The sequence below is a fragment of the Bubalus bubalis genome, chromosome 17 (genome assembly GCF_019923935.1).
Source record: "Bubalus bubalis isolate 160015118507 breed Murrah chromosome 17, NDDB_SH_1, whole genome shotgun sequence".
Lineage (NCBI taxonomy): Eukaryota > Metazoa > Chordata > Mammalia > Artiodactyla > Bovidae > Bubalus > Bubalus bubalis.
Window position 1 is genome coordinate 11294567 of NC_059173.1, and position 24426 is coordinate 11318992.

Sequence of the window (24426 nt, forward strand, 5' to 3'; positions counted from 1 at the left end):
TCACTGTTCTCATCAACTCTGAATTCCCAAACCATTGGAAACAGGGAAAAGAGGAAAGAGCCTCAAAAGATGACCTCTGGGAAAATAATTTTTTACAGTATATATATATATATGTGTATATATATATATATGTGTGTGTGTATATATATATATATTTAGATGTAAATATAACTCAATCAGTTTGCTAAACTCCTGAAAACTAACACAATATTTTAAATCAGCTATACTTCAATTATAAAAAAAAGAAAGAAAACCTCTGGCCCCCTATGAAATTATTTGCTTTACAAACACTTTATAGCACTAGCCATATTTCAGGTCCTGTTCTAAGCACTTTGCAAGTATTTTAATCTTTGTATTAAGCCTGTGAGATAGGTACCACTGTTACCCCCATTTTACAGATGGAAATCGAGGCACAAAAAGTGCTGGCAGTGTGCTCAAAGACACAGACATAACCCAGATCAAGCCCTCATAATCCAGCTCAAGGGGCCATGTTTTAAACTACAAGCCTCCCTTGAGAGCAGCGGAGAGACTGGGGGCGAGGCCTGGGTTGGGCCGGAAGACTCTGAGTTTCCTTTTCCCCTGGTGTGAGTTTCGGTTTTCTCCCCTCTCCTCCCCCTGCACACAGAAGTTCCTTATTCTCCTCAGCCTCCCGCTCTGCCACCAGCTGTCATCTCAGCAGCCAGTCAGAGCCATGGGCAGCTGGGAGTCCCATCTCTATGAACAGCCTTCTGAGAAACTGGAGGAGTTTATCCAGAACCACCTGAGGCCTTTTGAAGACTGTCAGAAGGACATCGACCAGTCAGTGGACACCATCTGTGAAGTCCTGCAGGAACCCTGCCCGTCCCTCACTGTGACAGGGGTGGCCAAAGTGAGTAGATGGCTGGGGTCAGTGCTTCTGGGACCCAGGAGGCAGAGGGACTTGGTGCTGAGCACGTGCTGTGTTCTGGGCCCTGGGTGTGCAAGACATCACCTTGTCTAAGCCCACACTAGAGTGACATGATGGACCAGGGTGTAGAGTTTAGGGGTACAGGTTGGGAGAGCGTGGATTCTGCCCCTTACTGCTGTGTGACCCGGGGTAGGTTGCTTAACCTCTCTGTGCCTCAGTGTCCAAATGTGTAAAATGGGAGGAGAATAATACTCAGTGCCAAGTGTTAAAGGCTTAAACACATACTGTTCTGGCAAGGACTTGGCACAAACCCACAGCAGTAAATCAGCTGTGGTTACCTGTGGCATTTTTATCCTCCCCATTTTACAGACGAGTAACTGAGCCTACCAGAGTTCAATAAAACTATTCAAGAATGTTCTATGATTTCTCAACTCCAAGGAGGTGGGAAGCCTCATCAGTTAGACATGTTTGGTGCTCTGGCACAAACCCTAGGGTGGAGGCTGAAGATTCTAGAATTTTGAGGAAGAAATGATGCTGGGAAGCTGCCAGGACCCTAGGGTAGGGAGGGGATTACGTGTGCCCAGCCCCACCCCCGTGCTCTCCAGCACCGCACTCCTCTGCAGTCACGTGCTTTCTGGCCTCTGCCCTTACACACACCCACTGGCCCTAGGAGGAAAGACACCTGGACACATGGTGTCTCCTGTCTTGGCCCAGATAAGGAAAATGAAGCTTGGGGAAGTTATTATTAGTTGGTATTCGACCTGGGATTTTAAGCTCAGGTAATCTATTTGGGAGGGCTTCCCTGGTGGCTCCGTGGTAAAGAATCCACACTGAGGTACAGGAAACATGGGTTCGATCCCTGGGTCAGGAAGATCCCCTGGAGAAGGAAATGGCAGCCCACTCCAGTATTCTTGCCTGGGAAATCCCAGGGACAGAGGAGCCTGGTGGGCACCAGTGCGTGGGGTCGCAGAATTGGACACGACTGAGCAACTAAACAATGGCGACAGTTTGTTTGGGAGCATGCACCCTTAACCACCATGCAGTCCTACCTCTCAAAATTGTTAACTTTTTTCTCATTAAAAAAATATGTACAACAAGTGCACAGATTTGTGTACAGCTTGATGGATTGCCACAGACAACATACCTGTGTGACCTATACCCAGATCAAGAAATAAAATTTTCCCAGCTCCCACCCAAGAGTCCCTGGGCCCCTTGTCCACTCATTACCCTCAACCCCAGCCAACCACTCTCCTGACTTCTAACAGCATAGATTAGTTTTGCCTGTTTTTAAACTTCGTATAGAGTGATCAAGCTTCCGGGTTTGTCTGCGACTGAAGGGTTTTCTGGGACATGGACGTCTCGGGGCTAAAACTGAGCAGGTTGGTCTCCCTGTCTAAAGACACCGTGCGCTGTGTGGCTGTAACGTGTGGGCTCTGTTCTCGACCCACCGGTTGACGAGGCGTGCGTTGCGGCGTGCAGCTGTTATCATTTTGTTGTTGCCATGCATCCCGCTGTGTGGGCGCACCACATTTGTCTGCTCTGCTGCTGATGGCCATCCAAGCTGCCTTCTGTTTGGGGCTTGTAGGGGAAATGCTGCTGTGGGTGCCCTGATTCAGCTCTTTGGGTGGACAGATGAACACCGGCCACTCAACTCTTAGACTATGGTGATGTGTGGGACTTCTGCTCGAGTTGAGAAATACTTCTGCCTGTTGGGGTGCCCACTGACCCCAGAGGGTTCAGACTTTCACATCTGCTTCTCTGTTGCTGGTAGGGTGGCTCCTATGGCCGGAGAACGGTCTTAAGAGGCAACTCCGATGGTACGCTTGTCGTCTTCTTTGGGGACCTTGAGCAATTCCAGGACCAGGAAAAAAGACAATATGAACTCCTTGGCAAAATCTGGGCACAGATGAAGCACTGTGAGTCCACGCTGAAACTGGCAGCCAAGATGGAGCTCCAGAACACCAATAGGAGCTCCAGGGTCATGGTCCAGCTTTCCACAAAGCAGCAGAGCATCACTTTCAACGTGCTGCCTGCCTTCAATGCTCTGGGTGAGCTCTCCTGGACATGCAGGGTGGTGGAGAGGGGTGGAGGTATGGGTCTGGAAGGGCTTGTCAAGAGAACAAAGCCAATGAAAGGGGTGATGGGCAGCATGGGGATGGAATAAATACCACTAAAAGTGAAAAGAAAGTGAAAGTGTTAATTACTCAGGTGTGTCCTACCTTTGTGACCCTATGGACTGTAACCTGCCAGGCTCCTCTGTCCATGGAATTCTCCAGGCAAGAATACTGGAGTGGGTTGCCATTCTCTTCTCCAAGGGATCTTCCCCAGCCAGGGATCAAACCCTCTTCTCCTGCAGTGCAGGCAAATTCTTTACTGTTTGAGCCACCAGGGAAGACTTTGAAGAGAGAAGACTTCTCCTACCTTGAGCTTACTCTGTTCTTTAGAACCTCTCCTTTAACTCCTAATTGACTTTGGAGGAAATGTTCTAGATTCTAGAACCTAGAGTAGAGGTCCTCAAACTGTGATATGCGCACAAATCCCCTGAGAAACTTGTTAAAATGATGGCTCTGGTTCAAGAGATTGGGGTCCAGAATTCTGTATTTTCAACCAGCCTCATGGCGGTTGCTGCTCTTCTGCGGACCATAGTGAAGATGTAAACTAGAATAAACGTTGGTTAGAGGTAGAGGATGGGGAAAACATCTGAGAAAAGTTCAGCTAGAGCAGGTTTGGAGTTGCCCTCTAATCAGGTCAACATCAAGGCAAGGATCTTCCATGGGCAACTGTTTAAATGGATCAATGGTTGGATAGAAGGATGGTTGACTGGATGGATGGATGGTTGGAGGATGGATGGATGGATGGTTGACTGGATGGATGGATGGTTGGATGGATGGATGGATGGATGGTTGACTGGATAAATGAATGGATGGTTGACTGGATAAATGAATGGATGGTTGACTGGGTGGATGGATGAAAGGATGGGTGACTGGGTGGATGGATGGTTGGTTTATTGAGTGGATAAGACTTGCCATAGTCACAGCTTAGTCTCAAGCATTAGATACATATATTATCACAAACTTAATTATCAGAGTTGACATCCAACCCCTCATTAAACAAATGGAATCAGAAAGAAATGGCTGTATCCAGGGTCACACCCAGTTACTGACAGAACTAGAATAAAAGCCCGAGTCTTTTAAGAGTCAGGCATGGTGCCTTCAAGATGGACACACACACACACACACACACACACAAAACCTGATGACTCACATTCACAGAAAGGTGACCTAGTTCAGAGGAAAAAATGCAGCAGCTTGTGAGTTAGGCAGCCCTGAATTCTCACCCTGATCCTACTACTAACCCACCTTTGTCCAACTGTAAGATCAAAGCTAGAAAAAGCTAACTTCCAGGGCCTTTCAGACAGTAAGGATTGAGAATACATGCCTGACTCAAAGTGTTACTGAAAGGTGTGTGGGTCCAGCTGCTCACCGTCCAAAATTCAACAAATAGGCCAACCTGATGGAAAGGAAAATTAGCTTTATTTCAGATGCCAGTAACTTCAGGGGAGGGCAGACATCTGTCCAAAGGTCAACTTCTCCCGCTGATCATCAGTGGGGACGAGCTTTTTTAGACTGAGGGAGGGGGCTACATGAAGAAAAAGTACAGTCAGCTCTGACAGTCATCTTCAAACTGGTCATCAGTGATCTGACCAGCATCATCTCAATTGTTTTAGATGCAGTTTATCTTCAGTTCCAGGGCCAGTTTTTTTCCATTTTCTTTGGGGTCCAGTCTCAGAACTGCGGCAGCTCATGTCATGGGTACAGTCTGGTCATCGCATAGTTAACTTCTTCCACCTGGAGTTTCAGTATCTATATGGCAGCTCATGGATATGGCTCAGAATGTTATCTATAATCCTTGAGAAGGAAACTCTCAGAGGTCCTTGACTAAGCTTAATGTTGAGTTAGTCGTTTAGTGGAGTCTGAATCTTTGCAACCCCATAGACTGGAGCTCAATTATGTTTAATGATTATATTATTATTATTTGGTCTCCTTTGACTCTTTTCCTTTGTTTCTGCATGTTCTCATCTCTCTGGTTAAACTTATCCTTTGACTAAAGTTTTCCCCAGGCAAAAAGCAGACAGAGAGCATGGTGGGAGTGGGAGGAGGCAAGGACCATAGTGTCCTGCTCCATTTCAGCAGGAGGGGCTGGAGACAAGGTGAAGAGACAGTGTGACTCAGAATTCTTAGGATATCCTATGTTCTCTCTTCTGGTTCATGGCAAACAGGTCGGGAAACAGTGGAAACAGTGGCTGACTTTATTTTGGGGGGCTCCAGAATCACCGCAGATGGTGATTGCAGCCATGAAATTAAAAGATGCTTACTCCTTGAAAGGAAAGTTATGACCAACCTAGACAGCATATTAAAAAGCAGAGACATTGCTTTGTCAACAAAGGTCCATCCAGTCAAGGCTATGGTTTTTCCAGTATCATGTATGGATGTGAGAGTTGGACTGTAAAGGAAGCTGAGCGCCGAATAATTGATGCTTTTGAACTGTGTTGTTGGAGAAGACTCTTGAGAGTCCCTTGGACTGCAAGGAGATCCAACCAGTCCATCCTAAAGGAGATCAGTCCTGGGTGTTCATTGGAGGGACTGATGTTGAAGCTGAAACTCCAATACTTTGGCCACCTGATTCTGAGAGCTGACTCATTTGAAAAGACCCTGATGCTGGGAAAGATTGAGGGCAGGAGAAAAGGACGACAGAGGATGAGATGGTTGGATGCCATCACCGACACAATGGACATGGGTTTGGGTGGACTCCGGGAGTTTGGTGACGGACAGGGGGGCCTGGCGTGCTGCGGTTCATGGGGTCGCAGAGTCGGACACGACTGAGCGACTGAACTGAACTGACCTTCTCTGGGTCACCGCAGGGTGGTTGGAGATAAGGCCAGAGCGCCCTCTGCTGGCTTCTCCCCGTCATGCAAGGATGATGTAAGAACGGAAAGACCAGGTCTTCCTCACATGTAGTATCCAGGAGCTGCCACGAGATGGCGGCAGAGTGACACATTCCAAACTTGAATCTTTGTCCCCTCCTCCCCCTCCAGACGAAACAATAATGGTTGCTTTCTGAGAAAAGCAGGGCTCCCTGGTGGCTCAGATGGTTGGTCACGACTGAGCGACTGGCATTTCATTTCATTTCTGAGACAAGTAAACTACAGGGGAATTTTAAAATAACATTCTTTACTACATAGTAGCCTAACTACATTTTATTATCTAGCAGGACAGACCACCCCTCACCTTTTATGCAAATACCCCCATCCTCTTATAGATGAAGCAGTGAGCGTGTGCCATCTAGCTGCATCCAGCCTTCTTTGTGGGCTCACCGAGGCTAGGGTCCCTGAAAATCAGAAGTTCTGCTTCTCTTTCACACCAGGCTTAAGTGAGAAGTCTAGCCTCTGGAGCTATCGAGAACTCAAAAGATCCTTGGATATGGTGAGAGCCAGGCCTGGTGAGTTCTCAGTCTGCTTCACTGAACTCCAGGAGAAGTTTTTTAGCAACTATCCCAGCAAACTAAAGGATTTGATCCTCTTGGTAAAGCACTGGTTTCAAAAGGTAAATTTCAAATTGTGCGTCTATTGCTATCGATCATCTGTTTCCCTTTGACTGAGACGATTCATCTTGGGTAAAGTGTCAATACAAGAACGTTAAGAATGATGGCACAGGCAGTCAAGAAGCTGCCTGCTGTGCAAGAGACCCTGGGTCAGGAAGCCCCCCTGGAGGAGGAAACCCACTCTGGTATTTCTGGTTGGAGAATCCCATGGACAGAGGAGCCTGGTGGGCTACAGTCCACAGGGTCGCAAAGAGTCGGACACGACTGAGCGACTGAACTGAACTGAACTGAACATGTTCGCATTCAAGAATACAGCTCAGGACTTTACTGGTCGTCCAGGGGTTAAGATACCACCGTTCCAATACAGGGGTTCAGGTTCAAACCCTGGTAGGGGAAGTAAGATCTCACATGCCACACACACACACACACACACACACAAAGGAATACAGCTCAGTGCATTATCGGGGGAGCCTGGTGGGCTGCCGTCCATGGGGTCGCACAGTCGGACACAACTGAAGCGACTTTAGCAGCAGCAGCTGCAGCAGGCAATCCTCAGATCAAAATAGGGCACATTTCCTGCACCCCAGCAGGCTGCCCACTCCCAGTCCATACTGCTCCCCAACAAACCTCTGTCCTAACATCTGTCACCACAGATTAGTTTTGTTTGTTTTTAAACTCGGTGTCAACGGAATCTTACTAAATGTACTTTACGTTTGCCACCTCTAGCTCAGTGTTAGGCCTGAGAGGTTTTTCCATGTTGTGGCAGGGAGTCGAGGTTCTTCATTGTTTGATACTACTGCATTGCGTTACCACGCTGTACCTGGATGCGTTCCACTGCGAAGAGAATGGGTCACTCCCAAATTGGGCTATCAGGAGTTAGGCTACAATGGATATTCCCCTACATGTCTTTTTTTTTTTTTGGTGACTTTAAGCAGTCAATTCCTCTTGGGTAAAAGTGCAGGAGTGAAACTGCTGTGCTATAAGGTATACTATATGTGTGTGTGTGTGTGTGTGTGTGTGTGTGTGTACGTCCGCGTGTGTGTGTGTCACACACGCGCACACATGCATACCCAGTTGCTCAGTTGTGTCTTTCGACTCCATGGGCTGTAGCCCACCAGGCTCCTCTGTCCATGGGATTTCCCAGGCAAGAATACTGGAGTGGGGTACCATTTCTTCCTCCAGGGGATCTTCCTGACTCAGGGATCAAACCCATGTCTCCTGCATCTCCTGCATTGTCTGGTGGGGTGGAATCTTTTACTGCTGCTCCACCTGGGAAGTCCATATACCTTATATATGCAATATATATTCATATATTATATATATATACATGATGAGGAGGGCATGGCAACCCACTCCAGTATGCTTGCCTGGAGAATCCCCATGGACAGAGGAGCCTGGCAGGCTACAGTCCATGGGGTCACAAAGAGTCAGACACGACTGAAGCGACCTAGCTACATATATGAATATGTATGTATATGTGTATACATATACACATGGCATATATGAATGAATTTGTGGACTACATAGATATACATTTAACTTTAGTAAATACAGCTGAATAGCGTTCCCAAATGGTTGCACCAGTTCACACTCCCATCAGCTGCGGATGATAGTTTCAGGTGCTCCACATTCTTGCCAACACTTGCTATTGTCAGTCTATGGGATTTTAGCCACCATATCATTTCTGTCACTAGCAGGGGATGGTGACTTCCTATAGACTTCTAGTTTCTTGCTTTCAGACCCCTGGCACGGGTCCCAAGTTATCTGCCAGGCTTCTCTCCTCTCACAGTGCCAGGAAAAGCTGATCAATTCCTCCCTGCTGCCTCCATATGCACTGGAGCTGCTTACGATCTACGCCTGGGAACAGGGGTGTGGAGCGGAGGACTTTGATATGGCTGAAGGTGTCAGGACTGTTCTGAGGCTCATCGAGAAGCAGGAGCAGCTGTGTGTCTATTGGACAGTCAACTACAACTTTGGAGATGAGACCGTCCGCAACATCCTGCTGAGCCAGCTCCAAGCCCCGAGGTACCAAGCTTCCCATTCCATCTCTCCTTCCCTCTTTATCTGCATGCCAGGCTGTGCCCCCTTAGAATGAGGATCCATCCCCCTTTCCCCTGCCAGGGGGTCTGTCAAAAGAACACTAGCTGCAGTGGAGGCAAAGAGAGGTCTGTCTGAAAGAGGAATGCTTCCACATTTCTCACATTCTAAACCATTGTCACCTTTTGTCCACAAAGCAAGCACTTCCCCTCATAGAAAGAAGGGGCTACGGAGACAGGTCAGCAAAAAGACGAGACCGTTTTATTAGCTTATGAATGGAACATGTCCGGGAAGCAGAGTAAACAGGACCAGAGAGGCTAGACATCTTAGACAAAGCACTTCAGCAATTGGGAGGAACTGCAGGAGGTAAAATACAGATTCCTGGGTGCCCAGTCCAGCCCTCTCTCCCTTAAACTGATTTCTTCTCCCGCAAGCAACCCAACTGATTATTATTTTTTAACCTAACGGAATTTATAGGCCAGTAATCTTGGATCCAACTGACCCAACCAATAATGTGAGCACGGGTAACACCTGCTGGCTACAACTAAAACACGAAGCTCAAAACTGGTTGCGTTCTCTGAGGCAGAACGAGTCACCTGGACCATCTTGGAATGTTCTGGTGAGAGAGCTTTCCGGCACAGCTGGGGTGCTGCTGCAGACAGGGCCCGCCTGACACTTGGATGACAGTCTATCCGAGATCACCCTAAGTTGGTTGCCCAGAGCTGCTGTGGCAGAGTACCACTCACTGGTGGCTTAAAGCAACAGAAATGTATTCCGTCTCAGTTCTGGGGACTAGAAGTCCAAGATCAAGGCATCAGCAGGACCATGCTCCCTCTGAAGGCTCCACGGGAGAGTGCTTCCGTGCCTCTTCCAGCTTCTGATGGTTGCAAGAAATCCTTGGCGTGTGGCAGCGTCACCCCAGTCCCTGCCTCCATTGTCGCGTGAGCCTCTCTTGTGTCATCACGTCTTCCCTGCATGCTTGTCTGTCTCTGTGTCTCTCTGCTCTTCTTATAAGGACCCCAGTCATACAGAATAAGGGGCCCCACAGTAACGACCTCATCTTAACTCGATTCTTTTCACTGTTTGCTCACTGTCCGACTCTTTTGTGACCCCATGGACTAGCCCCCCAGGCTCCTTTGTCCACAGGACTTCCTTGGCAAGAATACTGGAGTGGGTTGCCATTCCGGCTCCAAGGGATCTTCCTCACCCAAGGATCAAGCCTGCACCTCCTGCATTAGCAGGTGGATTCTTTACCACTGAACGACCAGGGGTGGCCCCTTAACTTGATTACCTCTTTTCAAAGACTCTGTTTCCAAATAAGCTCACATGAATAGGGCCTAGAGGTCGGGACTTCAATGCAGTTTTTAGGAGGACACAGTTCAATCTGTACACACACCCTTAGGGGGCCTTCCCTTCCATTAAAATGATGGTAAAGTGTAAAGTTGAACAAAGAAGAATGGGGGCATCTGCAAACGAGAGTTTGCAAGAGAGTTAGTTTCTGCAAGAGAGGAAGCAGGTGAGAAGGTGGTGACAGGTGAAATGGAGCAGAGCCCAGGAGACGTGGGTGGTGGCCCGCCAGCAGATGCTGGATCAGGCCCTGAGCTCCTTTCACACACTATGGGGCTGGGGCGTGAGAGTGAGAAGTGAGGCGGGAGATGGGAACTAATGACGCGGCCAGATGCATTGACTTCCCCCTCCCCTCCCCAGAGGAGAAGCACATTGATCCACACAAGTCTGATCATATCTGCTAAGTCCCATCTTTGCATAAGGTAGGCAGAGTCAGAGAGCAGGATGCGGACATTGAGGAGGGGTACCGCTGTTTTCCCTGCCCAGAGCAAGAAGCAAACTGCCTCTGCAGGCTGAGGCCTGAGCAAAACAGCAAAGAGAAGAGGCTCAGGTGAGGTGTCTTGAGCTGTGGTCTACAGGGCATACGCCATCTGACGTTTTCTACTGAAGAGGAGAGAACCGCACTTCTGGGCGGGTGTCAGACCCCCTTTACTCATCAGAATATGGTTTCCTTCCAGAAGCAACCGGAGGTGCGAGGGAGTGAGCAGGTCCCACCCTCCACGACCCCATTTGATTCGAAAGCAGGGAACTGCCCCCTTCAGAATGAGCACACAGCCCCTCCAACCCCAGGACATCCCTCTCTTCAACACACTTAGAGGGAACAACATCCCCTGCAGTGAAGGGTCGAATAGTGTCCCGGAAAATTCACATCCCCCCAGATCCTCAGCATGTGACCTTCTTTGGAAGCAGTGTCTTTGCAGGTATCATCAGTTAAGGGGTCACCCTGGATCAGCATGGGCTCTGAATCCTATGACTGGGTCTTATAAGAAGACACTCAGGGACAGACATAGAGCGGACAAGGTCACGTGACAACGGAGGCAGGGGCAGGCGTGATGCCGCCACGAGACAAGGAAGACTGCAGGACTGCCAGAAGCTGGAAGATACGAGGAAGGATTCTCTCCGGAGTCTTGGGAGAGAGCCCGGCCCTGCCCATGCTCTGATTTCAGGAGTTTAGTCTCCAGAACCGTGGTTTGTTACAGCAGCGCCTGGAAACCCAGTCCACCCGGGCAGAGGGTGTCTAACAGAGGCTGATAGAACCTCGAAAAAAGGAATGAGTGTGATCATCAGGAGTCAACAATACCCACAATCAATGGGAAAATAAGGAAGGAATATGAGAAGCTATTCATAGGAGGTACTGGCAACTGGCAGACGAAGCCAGAACAGAAAGTGGAAAGGAGAGAGTGATTCAGAGCCCAGGGCATCACAAACCTGTTTGGGAGAAGGAGCCAGATCTCTCCTAGGGCATAAGGAGGAGCAAGGAGGGGAGCTTTTGTTTCAGGCGGATCTTGGGTACCACCTGGAACTCTCAGGCATGCTCTTAGGGTATGTTGATGTGAGAACTCATGATGACACAGGTACCAGCAGGAGGGTTGGAGAGCAGGAAGGAGGGGTTGGTGGAACAGAGAAGGCAGGGGAGGAAGCGGGATGGGGGGTGGTGGCTGCCAGGGGGCATCTCACAGCTGGCTCCTTCCACAGCCTGCACCACTCTACATAACCCCAGGCCATCTGCTAGATAAGTTCGTCAAGGACTTTCTCCAGCCCAACCAGACTTTCCAAGACCAGATCAAGAAAGCTCTTAAAATCATCTGTTCATTCCTTGAAAAAAATTGCTTTCGACATTCAACTACAAAGATTCAAGTTATCCAGGTGAGCCCTGGCTTTTTCCTTTGTTCTTTGCGGAGAACTAAGTAGTCCCTGGATCTGGGCAAGAGTTGTGACCACCGGAAATGTGAGGGCAAAGGATGTGGGAGGGAAGCTGGGGATACCAGCGCCTGGGACCCCAGTTCTCAGTGGAGGGTGCTGAGGCACTGCTGAAGTCATCCGTGATAGGCTCTGGGGCAGGGCACGTTGTGTGTTTCGCAGGGTCTTTATTCCCACACCAGGTATCGAACCCACAGCATTGAGAGCACTGAGTTCTAACCGCTGGACCACCAGGGGGTACCCGTTCCCGACAGACTTCTGATTCTGCGTTAGCCTCCAAGGTTGACCCAGAGGTGAAGGATCGCTGCTTGGCCCTCTTTGCCCATCCTTGGCTTGTAGTGTATCACTTGTAGTGGGAAAATTTTAGATTTTTGCTATTAGTTGAGGATATTTTTTCCTCACTATGGTCTCTTTTTAAAATGATTGACTTCAAGTATAGTTGCTGTACAGTATCATACAAGGTACAGTAAGGTATACATACGGTTGGGCTTCCCTGGTGGCACAGTGGTGAAGAATCCACCTGCCAATGCAAGAGATGCAAGAGGCTAGGGTTTGATCCCTGTGTCCAGGAAGATCCCCTGGAGTAGGAGATGGCACCCCACTCCAGTATTCTTGCCTGGAAAATCCCATGGAAAGAGGAGCCTGGTGGGCTATAGTCCATGGGGTCGCAAAGAGTCAGACACAACTGAGTGACTGAGCACACACACGCAAGGTGTATGATATAGTGATTCACAATTTTGTAAAACAATGTAATTTAAATGGTGGCTCAGTGGTAAAGAATCCACCTGCAACCCAGGAGATATATGTTTGATCCCTGGGTTGGGAAGATCTCCTGGAGGAGAAGACGACAACCCACTCCAATATTCTTGCCTGGAGAATTCCACAGACAGAGGAGCCTGGCAGGCTACAGTCCATGGGGTCGCAAAGAGGCAGACAGGACTGAGCGACTGAGCGCCCTCCACTTATAGTTATTATAAAATAGTGGCTTTATTCCCCAAGGTGTACAGTATGTCGCTGTAGCTTATTTATCCCTAATAGTTTGCACCTCTTACACCCCACCTCTATGGGCCCTGCCCCCGCCCTTCCCCGTGCTGTAACCACTAGTCTGCTCTCTGTGTTCCTGAGTCTGTAAAGCTATGAAGTCTTTACCAGAAGTATTTAGGACGTTGACTTGAAAAGTAGGTAATTTAAAACTAACCTATCCGTTGTTTGTGGGTAAATTCACACATCAAAAAGTGTGAGACAAACCACCTTTGGAATCAGAGGATTCTATTTCTTGGGAAAATGAAACACTCCGCTTAGGACTCAGCCCTAATTGGAGACACAAACTTGGGACTACCCCTGGCAACCTCATCAATTAGCCCAACAGGTGCCAGCCCACAGGGGCGAGGGGCTCAAGCTCCAGAAAACGCTGTATCTCGATTTGCCTTTCTTCCCTAGGGGGGGTCGACTGCAAAAGGCACGGCTCTGAAGACTGGCTCTGATGCCAACCTCGTAGTGTTTGCAAACTCTCTGCAAAGCTACACCTCCCCAAAAAATGAGAGATGCAACATCATCAAGGAAATCCATGAGCAGCTGGAAGCCTGTCAGCAGGAGAAGGATTTTGAAGTGAAGTTTGAGATTTCAAAATGGAAGCCTCCCTGGGTGCTAAGCTTCACTCTGAAATCCAAAGTCCTCAATGAAAGTGTTGACTTTGATGTGCTGCCTGCATTTAATGCCCTGGGTAAGATTCCTGAGATTTGAGCCTCTGGAAGAGGCTTCTGGCATGATGGAAGAAGGAAGAAGGATTCTGGTGTGATGGAGGCGGGAGCAGGGTAGAGGGAAAGTCATGTGACTTACTAATCAGCCTTGGGTCCAGTGCCCCAACAGGTGACATAATGACACCAGCATCTTACACCTGTGTGCATTTTTATTCTCATTTAAGTATCCTGATGAAGGCCAGAGAGCTTCCCTGGTGGTTCAGTGGTAAAGAATCCACCTGCCAATGCAGGAGATGCAGGTTCGATCCCTGGGTTGGGAAGATCCCCTGGAGGAGAAAATGACAACCCACTCCAGTACTCTTGCCTGGAGAACCCCATGGACAGAGGAGCCTGGAAGGCTGCAGTCCATGGGGTCTCAGAGTCAGACACAACTTAGCGACTCAACAACAGCCCTATAAAAGATAAGAGAAGGGAAGCCCTATAAAAGATAAGAGAGCAAATATTTTCAGCTTTAAGGACCATAATGTATCCATCACAACTACTCAACTCTGCCTTTGTAGCTTGAAAGCAGTCATAGGCAATACATTAATAAGTGAGCATGACCGTGTTCGAATAAAGCTTTATTTATAAAAACAAGAAAGGGGCCAGGTGTCATCTGGGGGCCATAGTTTCCAAAGTTCAGGTTAGCGCTGTCCAGAAAGCCTTTCTGCAATAACAAAAATGTCCTATATTATGTTCTGTATCTATGGAGAGCTTGAAATATGGCTAGTGCTACTGAGGAACTAAATTTTTCAATTTTCCTTTAATGAGTTTGAATGCAAATAGCCATCCTGGCTGATGACTACCCTATAGGACAGTGCAGATCTAGATAACACTTTAATAATGCCATCTATAGTCATATAAACCATATAATTTTTAATAACTCACTACTCTGGAGATATTAGACATCAGTAGTTTACATACACCAATAGAGTTCAAAGTAATTTCCCAGGATTAAATTATATTAACAGTGTTTTGAGATCTGTTACTGTCTAGAGAGACTATAGCATAATGTAAATTTCTTGCCCATGCTAGGTGAACTGAAGTCTGGCTGCACACCCAGCCCCAGGACCTATACTGAACTCATCCATTTGTACAAACCTGATGTCTTCCTGGAGGGAGAATTTTCTGCGTGTTTCACGAAGCTACAGCGCAATTTTGTTCGCTCCCTGCCCCCGAAACTGAAGGATTTAATCCGCCTGCTGAAGCACTGGTACAAAGGGGTACGACGGCTCTTTTCCTAGAGCCACCTCATTATTGTTATTTTTAATTATCTATTTATTGTATTTTTTAAAATGCTTTTACTTATTTTTGGCTTTACCGGGTCTTGGTTGCTGCTTGGGCTTTTCTCTAGTTGCGGCAAGTGGGGGCTACTCTCCAGTGCGGTGCACGGGCTTCTCATTGTGGTGGTTTCTCTTGTCGCGGAGCGCGGGTTCTCGGTGCGCGGGCTTCAGCAGTTGCAGCTCCCGGGCTTTAGAGCACAGGCTCGGTAGTTGTGGTGCATGGGCTCAGTTGCGCCGCCACATGCGGGATCTTCCCAGAGCAGGGATCAAACTTGTGTCTTCTACACTGGCGGGCAGATTCTTTACCACTGAGCCACCAGGGAAGCCCTTATTGTGTTGATTTCTGATTGCGCTGGGCGTGGGCTGCATGTGGGCTGCATTGTTGCTGCACGTGGGCTCTCTCCAGTTGCAGTGAGCAGGTGGCACTCTCAAGTTGCGGTGTGCGGGCTTCTCTTGTGCTGGAGCACAAGCTCTAGGCATGCAGGCCTCAGTAGCACTTAGGGCTCTGTTGCCCCGCTGCATGTGAGGTCTTCCCAGACCGGGGATTGAATGCGATTCCTCTGCACTGGCAGGCAGATTCTTAGCCACCGGACCGTCCTGGTCTTTATTTTTATCAGTACTCTGTGACCATGAAACCAGTCCTTACCTGGTGCTCACACTTGCCCATGCTGGGTGGAGACTGAACCACATGAAGGAATCTTCCCGCTCTTAACCTGAGTGTCTTTGTGGCGTTCACATCACTAACCCCGTTGAGTTGGGTCAGATGTAAGCCCCTCATACCCCCAAAGCTGCTACATGTGGTTTATTTTGCCTTTGGTCTGGCACCCAAAGAATTCTGGAGCCGAAGGGAGGATGAAGTTGGGATGCACATGCCTACAAGTCATGTAGGCATACCTACTGATGGGTGCCCATAACACACACAGATGCTACTCTTGGAAGGCAAATTGGAGTGACAGGCGGCACCAGGGGCTGCATTTTCTATACTGGTGTACCTCCCTTCACTTCCATCAGCTCATGGGGGCACTTTCTGAGCCCCACACAACAGCTGCTCTTTCGGGAGATGTTCCCTTTCTGTGTCCAGATTCCTGAAGCTGGAAAAGACCGAATCTGTGGTTTCCAGCTCTATGCCAAGCCCTGGGGAGCTCAGAGTGCTCAGGGCTCCTGGGTGACTTTGGGCAAGTCACTTCGCTTCCCCATGACTTCATCATGGTGACCTCTGCCTGCTGGGTAGGGACGTTGGAGGATCAGGACATAGGAGGATCAGGATCAGGAATGATGGAGGTGGAATGTCTGGCCACATAATTAGCAGAGCGGGGCTTTAGAAAGTGGTGAAAGTGTTAGTGGCTAAGTTGTGTCCGACTCTTTGCGGCCCCACAGACTGTAGCCCGCCAGGCTCCTCTGTCCATGGGATTCCCCAGGCAAGAATACTGGAGTGGGTTGCCATGCCCTTCTCCAGTGAATCTTCCCAACCCAAAGATGGAACTCAGGTCTCCCTCATTGCAGGCAGATTCTCTACTGTCCCAGCCACCGAAATCCAGGACAAGACTGTGTTATAACTCTGGGAGGGCACATACAGGCAAAGTTCAACAAAGACGCCTGCGTGGCTGCCTTAGAGCTGCAGGGCGGCCCTTCTCAGGCCCCCAGCAGACCGATCCCCCCAGGGCTGTGTCTCATGACTCGGTTGTCCTGCTGTGGCCGCAGCATCCTTCGTGTGTACCTTCTTGCTATGCGCGTGTCACCTCCCTGCTTTAACCAGTGTCGTCTGATGTTTCCACTCTCCCCTCAGTGTGAAAACAAACTGAAGCAAAAGGGGTCTCTGCCCCCTAAGTATGCGTTGGAGCTGCTCACCATCTACGCCTGGGAGAAGGGGAGCGGGGCACAGGATTTTGACATGGCTGAAGGTTTCCGGACGGTCCTGGAGTTGGTCATACAATATCAGCATCTCTGTGTCTTCTGGACGGTCAACTACAATTTTGATGATGAGATTCTGAGGAACTTCCTCCTGACCCAGATCCAGAGAACCAGGTGCCTCAAACCCCTCCATTTCTTTTTAACCTTATTCCCTCCAACACTATTTTGGTGACCGGAATTCACCTCCCAGGGGCCCTGATTCATTATTCCTCATATGAAACTGAGAAGGGAACTGTGCTGACCGTCAGAACCTCCCACGGTCTCCAGGGAGGCAGGGGAAATGTCATCCAGGAGGAACAGAGAGGGAAGGACCAGGGTACCAGGTCCTGAGTTGCTTTCATCTTTCTAGGTCAGAAGGAAAAGCAGGGATTCCTTAGCAGGTCTAAAAGGTGTGGGAGTTGGAAGAGTGTCCCTGAGAACTAATGCTATTATTCACTGCTGAAGGATCCTACAGGTAATTTATTAGATCAGGTTCCCATCTCCATCCTACAAAACGGTTATCCTCAAGAATAGGAAGGAATCTTAGTGCATCCACTCAGCGCCAGCAGCAGGGAACCAAAACAAGGGAAGCGAAAGAAAAGAAAGGAACATTGAGAAAGAATGGAGGAAGGAGGGTGAAAAAAGAGAAAAAGATACCGTGGCTTGCCAGCCATGGGTGTGACCAACTTGACAGTCTGTGCTCAGTCACTCAGTCATGTCCGACTTTTCACAACCCCATGGACTGTAGCCCACCAGGTTCCTCTGTCCATGAGATTTCTCAGGCAAGAATACTGGAGTAGGTTGCCATTTCCTCCTCCAGGGGATCTTCCCAACCCAAGGATCAAACTTGCATCTCCTGTGCTGGCAGACAGGTTCTTTAATCACTGAGCCACCTGGGAAATAGAGTTGATTAAATAAATCATATTTCAGTTGCATCAGCATGGGGAGATGTTTATATCATGCCTTCACATGCGTAATAACGAATAGCTTTCAAAACTTTTCTGACAAATATGATTTAATTCTAGGAAATCCTTTCGAACTGTTTCGGTACATTGGAATGACTGACATCTAAGCTAGAAAGACACATTGTTTTATCATGGAAAAGAGAATGGGCCCCTAATTCTGAGACCACCAGTTCTGAAAAAGCACGCCTTTAATGACTCCTAACCTCTCGTTTAGGCCTGTGATCTTGGACCCAGCCGATCCTACCGGCGACGTGGGTGGAGGGGACCGTTGGTGCTGGCATCTTCTAGCGAAAGAAGCCACTGAATGGTTGTCTTCTCTCTGCTTCAAAGATAAGTCGGGATGTCCCATACAACCATGGAACGTGCCAAAAAAAGTCATCTAAAGGAAGTGTCGTCTGGAGATTACCCTGGGATGGGCTTCCATCCAAGAGCTTCCTCTGCTCTAGGAAGTTGAGATTCACTCAGCCACACATTACAGATAGCCCAACTCAGGTGCTTAAACAGTTGGGGTTTTTTTGGTCCCATTTGATGACGTCCTAAGGCGGGCAATACAGGACTCACTCAACAGCTCCATCAGGCTTTCCCCAGGAGCAGATTGTCTCCACCGTGACAGTTGGTATTCGGGCCTGGATAGTTTTTCACCGTGTAAGCCGTGTAAGACGTTGAGCAGCAGCCCCTGGTTCCCTACCCAGGAGATGCAGGTGCACCACCCCCAAGGGCAATAGTCAAAAATGTCTCCAGTGATTCCCCTATTAAGAATCCACCTTGCAGTGCAGGGCATGTGGGTTCGATCCCTGGTCAGGGAACTAAGATCCCACGTGCTGCGAGACAACCAGGTTCACACCTTCTGGAGCCCATACAACACAACTGGAGAGCCTGTGTGCCATGACGAAAAAGACCCGTCACAGCCAAATAAGTAAATCAGTTCTTTTAAAAAAAATGTCTCCAGAGATGGCCGAGTGTCACCCGGGGCACGCTCATCCCTAGCTCCTTCTGGCCCCGCCCTCTGGAGTTGTCTAGCTGAGTCTTCCTGCCACTGAGAGTAGCTGTTGCACCCCTGCATGGCGGGCTCACCATCAGGCTGGAGGGACAGAAAAGTGGAGGACACCTACCCACAGGGCGTCTTATTCGAAGCCTCATCCAGCAACGTCTTATGTTTCGTTACCCAGAACTGTTGTCATGCGTTGCTTGCAGCTTAAAGTGACTCCATAAAGGGGGGGCAGTGAAGACAGCCGTGGGTGGGGTTGGGTCAGTCAACCCAGAGTGCCTACCACACCTGTTCAAAGCTCCACCTGCTTCCAAGATACCGGCCCCAGGTACACTTGATTCTCCCATCAGTTTCTCTGTCAGCAAGTACCCCCAGATTGTCCCTGGTTATCATCACCTCCTCAGATACACTTCCTTCTTTCTTTTTCCTGTGTCTTTTCACCAGTGGTTCTGACTGCTTGGATATGTTTCATTCCTGCACATATATTTCCTTCTTTCTTTCAAGAGAGTGCAGACACCAGGAAGTTGTGGAGCAGGGATGTATTCTATGGTCAATGAGATGCACTTGCTCAGAAGTCATAGATTCCTGGACTAGTAATGCTGGGAGAAACTTCTAGAGGCCATCACGCAATAACTTTTTAAAGAATCAGTTCATGGTATAGAAGAGTAACACATGCCTCCCTTGACGGGCCCCATTACCTCTTCCCAAGCTTCTTCAACTCCTCTTGAAATCATCACCTCCACGTCCTCTGAAACGTCTTGCCTTACCTCGCTGCAATCGCGTTCCGTGTGTGACCTCTGTTATTAACATCTGCTCTCATCCAGCTTTACGTGCGCCATATTTGTGAACCCTTCTGTATTTTTCCAATTAACTCCTTCTTTCTCCTTTAAGTCTTAGAGGAGGGGTCTCTTCCCAGGGTGAAACCCTTTTCCTGGCCCTCGGTTCCTGTGATTCTGTCATCTCGCTCTCAGACTCCTCCACCTCGCCTGCCTCCTGTCTCTTCCCATGGGGCCCTGCCAAATCAAGGTCTCCTAAGCCAGTAGTGAGCCGGGCTCTGCTTACAACTGCACACTCTCCACAGGCTTGGATTGTGACTGTTGAGATAGACATATTTAGATGGACATCAGCAGTTGTTTAAAGCAGATAGGCATGTACATGTATTACGTATGTATGACTGTTGTCATTTCCTTCTGAGCCTACCATTTCCCCCCCATCCGTGAGCTGCTTCTTGCCAAATCTAAAGGTTTTCTCCTCTGGCTTTGGCTTTCAAGACACTTGGAAGTCTAAAGGTGTTAACTTCATATATCCACTTAATGTTTGATTACTACCACATATACCAACTGTCAGATACACAAGAATAGATCTGGTCTTTGTCACCAGTTCCTGGCAAAGAGCTTCAGAAACCCTTGAAACTTCCTGATTTGGGCTGTCTTTTGTATTCTGAGGAGCCCCTTCCAACCCTCCCTGTGTTATGCTAACGAGGTGTGGGTCCTTAGTTTCAAAGGATGGATTGGCCATGCCTGAAATGCCAAGCATGTGATGAGTGTTGAAACGGTCAGCCCCACCCACTACCAACCTTCCAAGAGGACAGGAGGGCTGGAGATCGAAGCCAAGCACATGGACAGTGATTTAATCAACTGTACCTTGTAATGAAACCCTAAATAAAACTCTGGACAACAAGGCTTCCTGGTTGGCTGGTGAGCATATGAATGTATCACAAAGATGGGGGGATGGCAGCTTCTGCGCTCATGAGCCTGCCAGCCCTCCTCCCCTATGTATCTCTTCAGCTGGCTGTTCATTTGTGTCTTTTATATAGAACAGTGATTGTAAAAGTAGCCCTTTCCTGAGTTCTATGAGTCATTCTATGAATTATTGAACCTGAAAGGGGGGTCATGGGAATCCTTGAATTTGCAGCCAACTCAGAGTTGTCTGAGAACCCCACCTGCAGCTGGGCTGTGGAAGTTCATTTGGTCAGTCGTGTCTGACTCTTTGAGACTGCATGGACTGTAGCCTACCAGGGTCCTCTGTCCATGGGATTTTCCCATGGGACAAGAATACTGGAGTGGGGTGCCATTTCCTTCTTCAGGGGATCTTCCCAACCCAGGGATTGAACCCAGGTCTCCCTCATTGCGGGCAGACGCTTTACCATCTGAGCCACCAGGGAATGGGAACAATCCTGTTTGGACTTTGCCCTTTAACCTGTAGGGTCTGCACCATCTCCAGGCAGTGTCAGAACTGAATTGAATTGTTGTAGGACACGTGGTTAGTATCAGCGAGCTGATGTTGGAATGCACCACTATTCTGGCCCAGAACAAGGACTAAGGAAAGTGCTGTGGCCTGAGGTTGAGACATGGAGGAAGGACCAGCCTAAGTTCACATTTGCTCAGTCCACCAGTGACCAGACCCCTCTAGACACCTGAACTTGCCCTAGACCCATAGGTAGGAAACTGTGAGACATTCTTACAGGGTTTGTGATGTACTTAAAGGGACCAGAACAAATTCCTTATTGAAGAACAAAGGGCAGTTTATAACCACACGCTAAGTGATATGTGTACAGTGGACGAAGACCAGCAAGGATAAAGTGAGCAACTCAGAGCCCTTCAGAGAGGCACAACAGGACCATTTTAGTCTTGTCAGCACTCAGTAGACATTTAAGGTCATTTAAGAGCAAAGAAAAGGAAATGTTTCAGTGATCAAGAAACATGCAGGCATCCCATGTACCCCGGTGTTCATTGCAGCACCATGTACAGTAGCCAAGATAGGGAAGCAACCTAGATGTCCATTGCCAGATGAATGGATAAAGATGTGGTACGTTTTATATATATATATACATATATATATATATAATGGAATATTACTCGGCCATAAAAAGGAATGAATCTGAATCAATTGTAGTGAGGTGGATGAATCTAGAGCCTCTTACGCAGAATGAAGTAAGTTAGAGAAAAACAAATATCGTGTATTAATGCATATATATGGAATCTAGAAAAATGGTATTGATGAACGTATTTGCAGGACAGGAATGGAGACACAGATATAGAGAACAGGCTTGTGGATACAGTGGGGGAAGGAGAGAGCAGGACGAATGTAGCATTAACATATATAATCTACCATGTGTAAAACAGGCAGTGAGACGTTGCTTTATAACATAGCGAGCTCAGCTTGGTGCTCTGTGATGACCTAGAGGTGGGGATGGAAGCGGGGAAGGGAGGCTCAAGAGGGAGGGGAGATATATATATATATATAAAATTACCACTGACTTGGCTTACTGTCCGGCAGAAACCAACACAACATTGTAAAGCAATTTTCCTACAATTAAAAAAATTTTTAATTAAAAAAAAAGAAACATGTAGTCACAGATCATCATTGAAAGTACCTAGGGTGCCTTCTCCCTCTCCTTTTTTTTTCTCAGAGAACAATGAATAAGAAATAAACCCAGCCTTTCTCGTACAAACTTTATTTCGGGATAAACAAACGGCCACGACTGATAAAGAAACAAAATTTTAAGTGGAAAATCCTGTTTGTTGAAAGTACGACAAGTTAGAAATACCGCCCTTTTGCAACCTCTGATGAAACAGATGGTTTAAACAGAGACTGTCAGTGGATAAAACCATTAGACGACTCTCTGGAATCTGTGACTATGTTGCCTGACATGGCGAAAGAGACACTGAAGATGTGGGTGAAGATCTTGAGGTGGGGACAGGATCCAGGTGAGTCCAACTGAATCCCACGCGAGCCTTTAAAGGCAGAGAAGTGGTTCCACCTGAGGTCAGAGAGGGTCGACTACAGAGGAGGCAGGCGAGGTGTCTGAGCTGCTCTCGGGGAATGTGAGGCCTCTGGGGGCTCACCGCCCACCAAGAGGCAGGCACCTCCATCCTACAGCACGTGGAACCAGGCTCACCCACTGGCAGAGCGACCCCAGCACCTCCAGGTAGGAACGCCGCCTGGCCAACACCTAGATTTCAGCCTTGTGGGGCCTAGAATGGGGGAACAAGCCAGGCCTGCTGGGTCTCTGACCACAAAATGTGAGATAACACACTAGCAAGGTTCTGAGCCGCTAAGTGTGTGCTAATCTGTTTGGGCAGTGGCTGCTTCAAGGGGGCAGGGGTTGGTAAGCAGCTCGGGGCCTGGACCTGTAGGAAAATCGGCCTCCCGACTCCAGGCCCTGTTAGTCCATCCTGCCCAGCCTGCGTCCAGGGGAAGCAACTCCCACGCAAGAGGGAAAGCTGTTTTCTTCCTCTGCCCTTGGTATTTCTGATGCCAGTCGCCTTGCTTTCTGGTTGATTGGTTAGTTGGGGTTTGGGGGCTATGCTTTGCGTCTTGTAGAATCCCAGTTCCCAGACCAGGGATGAAACCCCAACTCTTGGCAGTGAGAGCATAGAGCTGCAACCTCTGGACCACCAGCAGCTCCCAGTAGGTTTCACACCAGATTGGGGGCGAAGGGGACTTTCTCTCACTGAGCAACTCCCCGACACCAGCCGTGTGTCCCATAACTCAATTCAGTTCTTCTCAATTCAGTTCTCAATTCAGTTCTCCTCTGCCTGGAGTCCACGTCAGAACCCCTGGGTTGAGGGCTCAGTCCCCTCAAGGCTGCCCCCACCTCCACTTCAGAGTCCAGGCCTCCAGTGTGAAAGTGTCAGTCACTCAGTCATGTCTGACTCTTTGTGACCCCATGGACTGTAGCCCGCCAGGCTCCTCTGTCCATGGGATTCTCCAGGCGAGGGTACTAGAGTGGGTTGCCATTCCCTTCTCCAAGGGATCTTCCCCACCCAGGGGTCAAACCCGAGTCTCCTGCATTGCAGGCAGATTCCTTACCCTCTGAGCCACCAGGGAAGCCCCCAGGCCTCCGGTGCTTCTAACCAACCAGTTATAAACCGGGGTTCCCAGGACTCTCTCCTCAGGCTCAGTAATTTTCTAGAATGGCTCACGGAACCAGGAGAACAACTTATTCACTGATTGCCAGTTTATTATGCTGCTGCTGCTAAGTCGCTTCAGTCGTGTCCGACTCTGTGCGACCCCATAGACGGCAGCCCACCAGGCTCCCCCGTCCCTGGGATTCTCCAGGCAAGAACACTGGAGTGGGTTGCCATTTCCTTCTCCAGTGCATGAAAGTGAGACGTGAAAGGGAAGTCGCTCAGTCGTGTCCGACTCTAGCAACCCCATGGACTGCAGCCCACCAGGCTCCTCCATCCATGGGATTTTCCAGGCAAGAGTACTGGAGTGGGGTGCCATTGCTTTCTCCGGCCAGTTTATTATAAAAGCCTACAACTCCGAACAGCTGATGAAGGTCCTCTTCTTGGCTTGAGGGTGGCTGCCTTCTTGATGCGTCTTTGCATGAGGGGAAGAGAGATCTTTACTATTCGTAATTATCCCCTCACTTCCTCCATCCACAGTATTAAAGGAAAATGCTGGTTTTCTTATGTGTGTGTAATATGTGTGTATCTATGTGCATGTGTATATGTATTTTTTTCAGATTATGCATGTAATTCAGGCATATTAGAGAATTTTGAAAAAATGAAACCACGTTTTTTAACTGATATTTTTCCATTTAAAAAAAACTTTTTTTTTTTTTTAAATTTGGCTGCACCAGGTCTTAGTTGCAGCATGTAGAATCTTTTAGTTGCTCCATTCAAACTCTTAGTCTTGGCATATGGGATCTAGTTCCTAGTCCAGGAATCAAAGTGGGGCCCCCTACATTGGGAAGGAGGAGTCTGAGCCACTGGACCACCGGGGAAGTCCCTGAAATCTGCTTCTAAAAGTCACCCCTAAC

At 48.5% G+C, this 24426-nt stretch overlaps 2 protein-coding genes across 8 annotated transcripts in view; both read left to right on the plus strand.

Moving 5' to 3' along the window:
• The first annotated feature begins 595 nt into the window (after nt 1-595).
• LOC102408391 (2'-5'-oligoadenylate synthase 2) lies at nt 596-20338 on the plus strand. 7 transcript variants are annotated; one of them, XM_025267548.3, is made up of 11 exons: nt 596-868; nt 2658-2934; nt 6311-6489; nt 8277-8512; nt 9002-9143; nt 11567-11737; nt 13232-13514; nt 14566-14753; nt 16600-16838; nt 17883-18042; nt 19161-20338. In XM_025267548.3, the coding sequence occupies exons 1-11, from the start codon at nt 692-694 to the stop codon at nt 19248-19250; spliced, it is 2142 nt and encodes a 713-aa protein (XP_025123333.2). In that variant the 5' UTR covers nt 596-691; the 3' UTR covers nt 19251-20338. The 7 variants fall into 7 exon arrangements, 6 of the variants coding, with proteins under 6 accessions (XP_025123333.2, XP_025123330.2, XP_045018999.1 ...); XR_003104216.3 differs by lacking the exon at nt 19161-20338 and adding an exon at nt 17074-17178 and having other exon boundaries at nt 17883-18056; XM_025267547.3 differs by adding an exon at nt 2162-2265 and having other exon boundaries at nt 731-868; nt 17883-20338.
• A 1697-nt stretch (nt 20339-22035) lies between these two features.
• SLC8B1 (solute carrier family 8 member B1) overlaps nt 22036-24426 on the plus strand; it is a 46717-nt gene continuing 44326 nt past the window's right edge. The window contains exon 1 of the mRNA XM_044930112.2: nt 22036-22587. The gene's annotated coding sequence lies outside the window, so the exon portion shown is untranslated. The remainder of the gene's footprint in view (nt 22588-24426) is intronic.

What these genes read in the sequence shown, in the direction of transcription:
- LOC102408391 (XM_025267548.3), top strand. Translation starts at nt 692, where the DNA reads ATGGGCAGCTGGGAGTCCCATCTCTATGAACAGCCTTCTGAGAAACTG. An exon ending in CAAAGATTCAAGTTATCCAG is followed by an intron (nt 11,738 to 13,231) that starts GTGAGCCCTGGC and finishes TTTCTTCCCTAG; the next exon opens with GGGGGGTCGACTGCAAAAGG. An exon ending in CATGGAACGTGCCAAAAAAA is followed by an intron (nt 18,043 to 19,160) that starts GTCATCTAAAGG and finishes CTTTCTTTCAAG; the next exon opens with AGAGTGCAGACACCAGGAAG.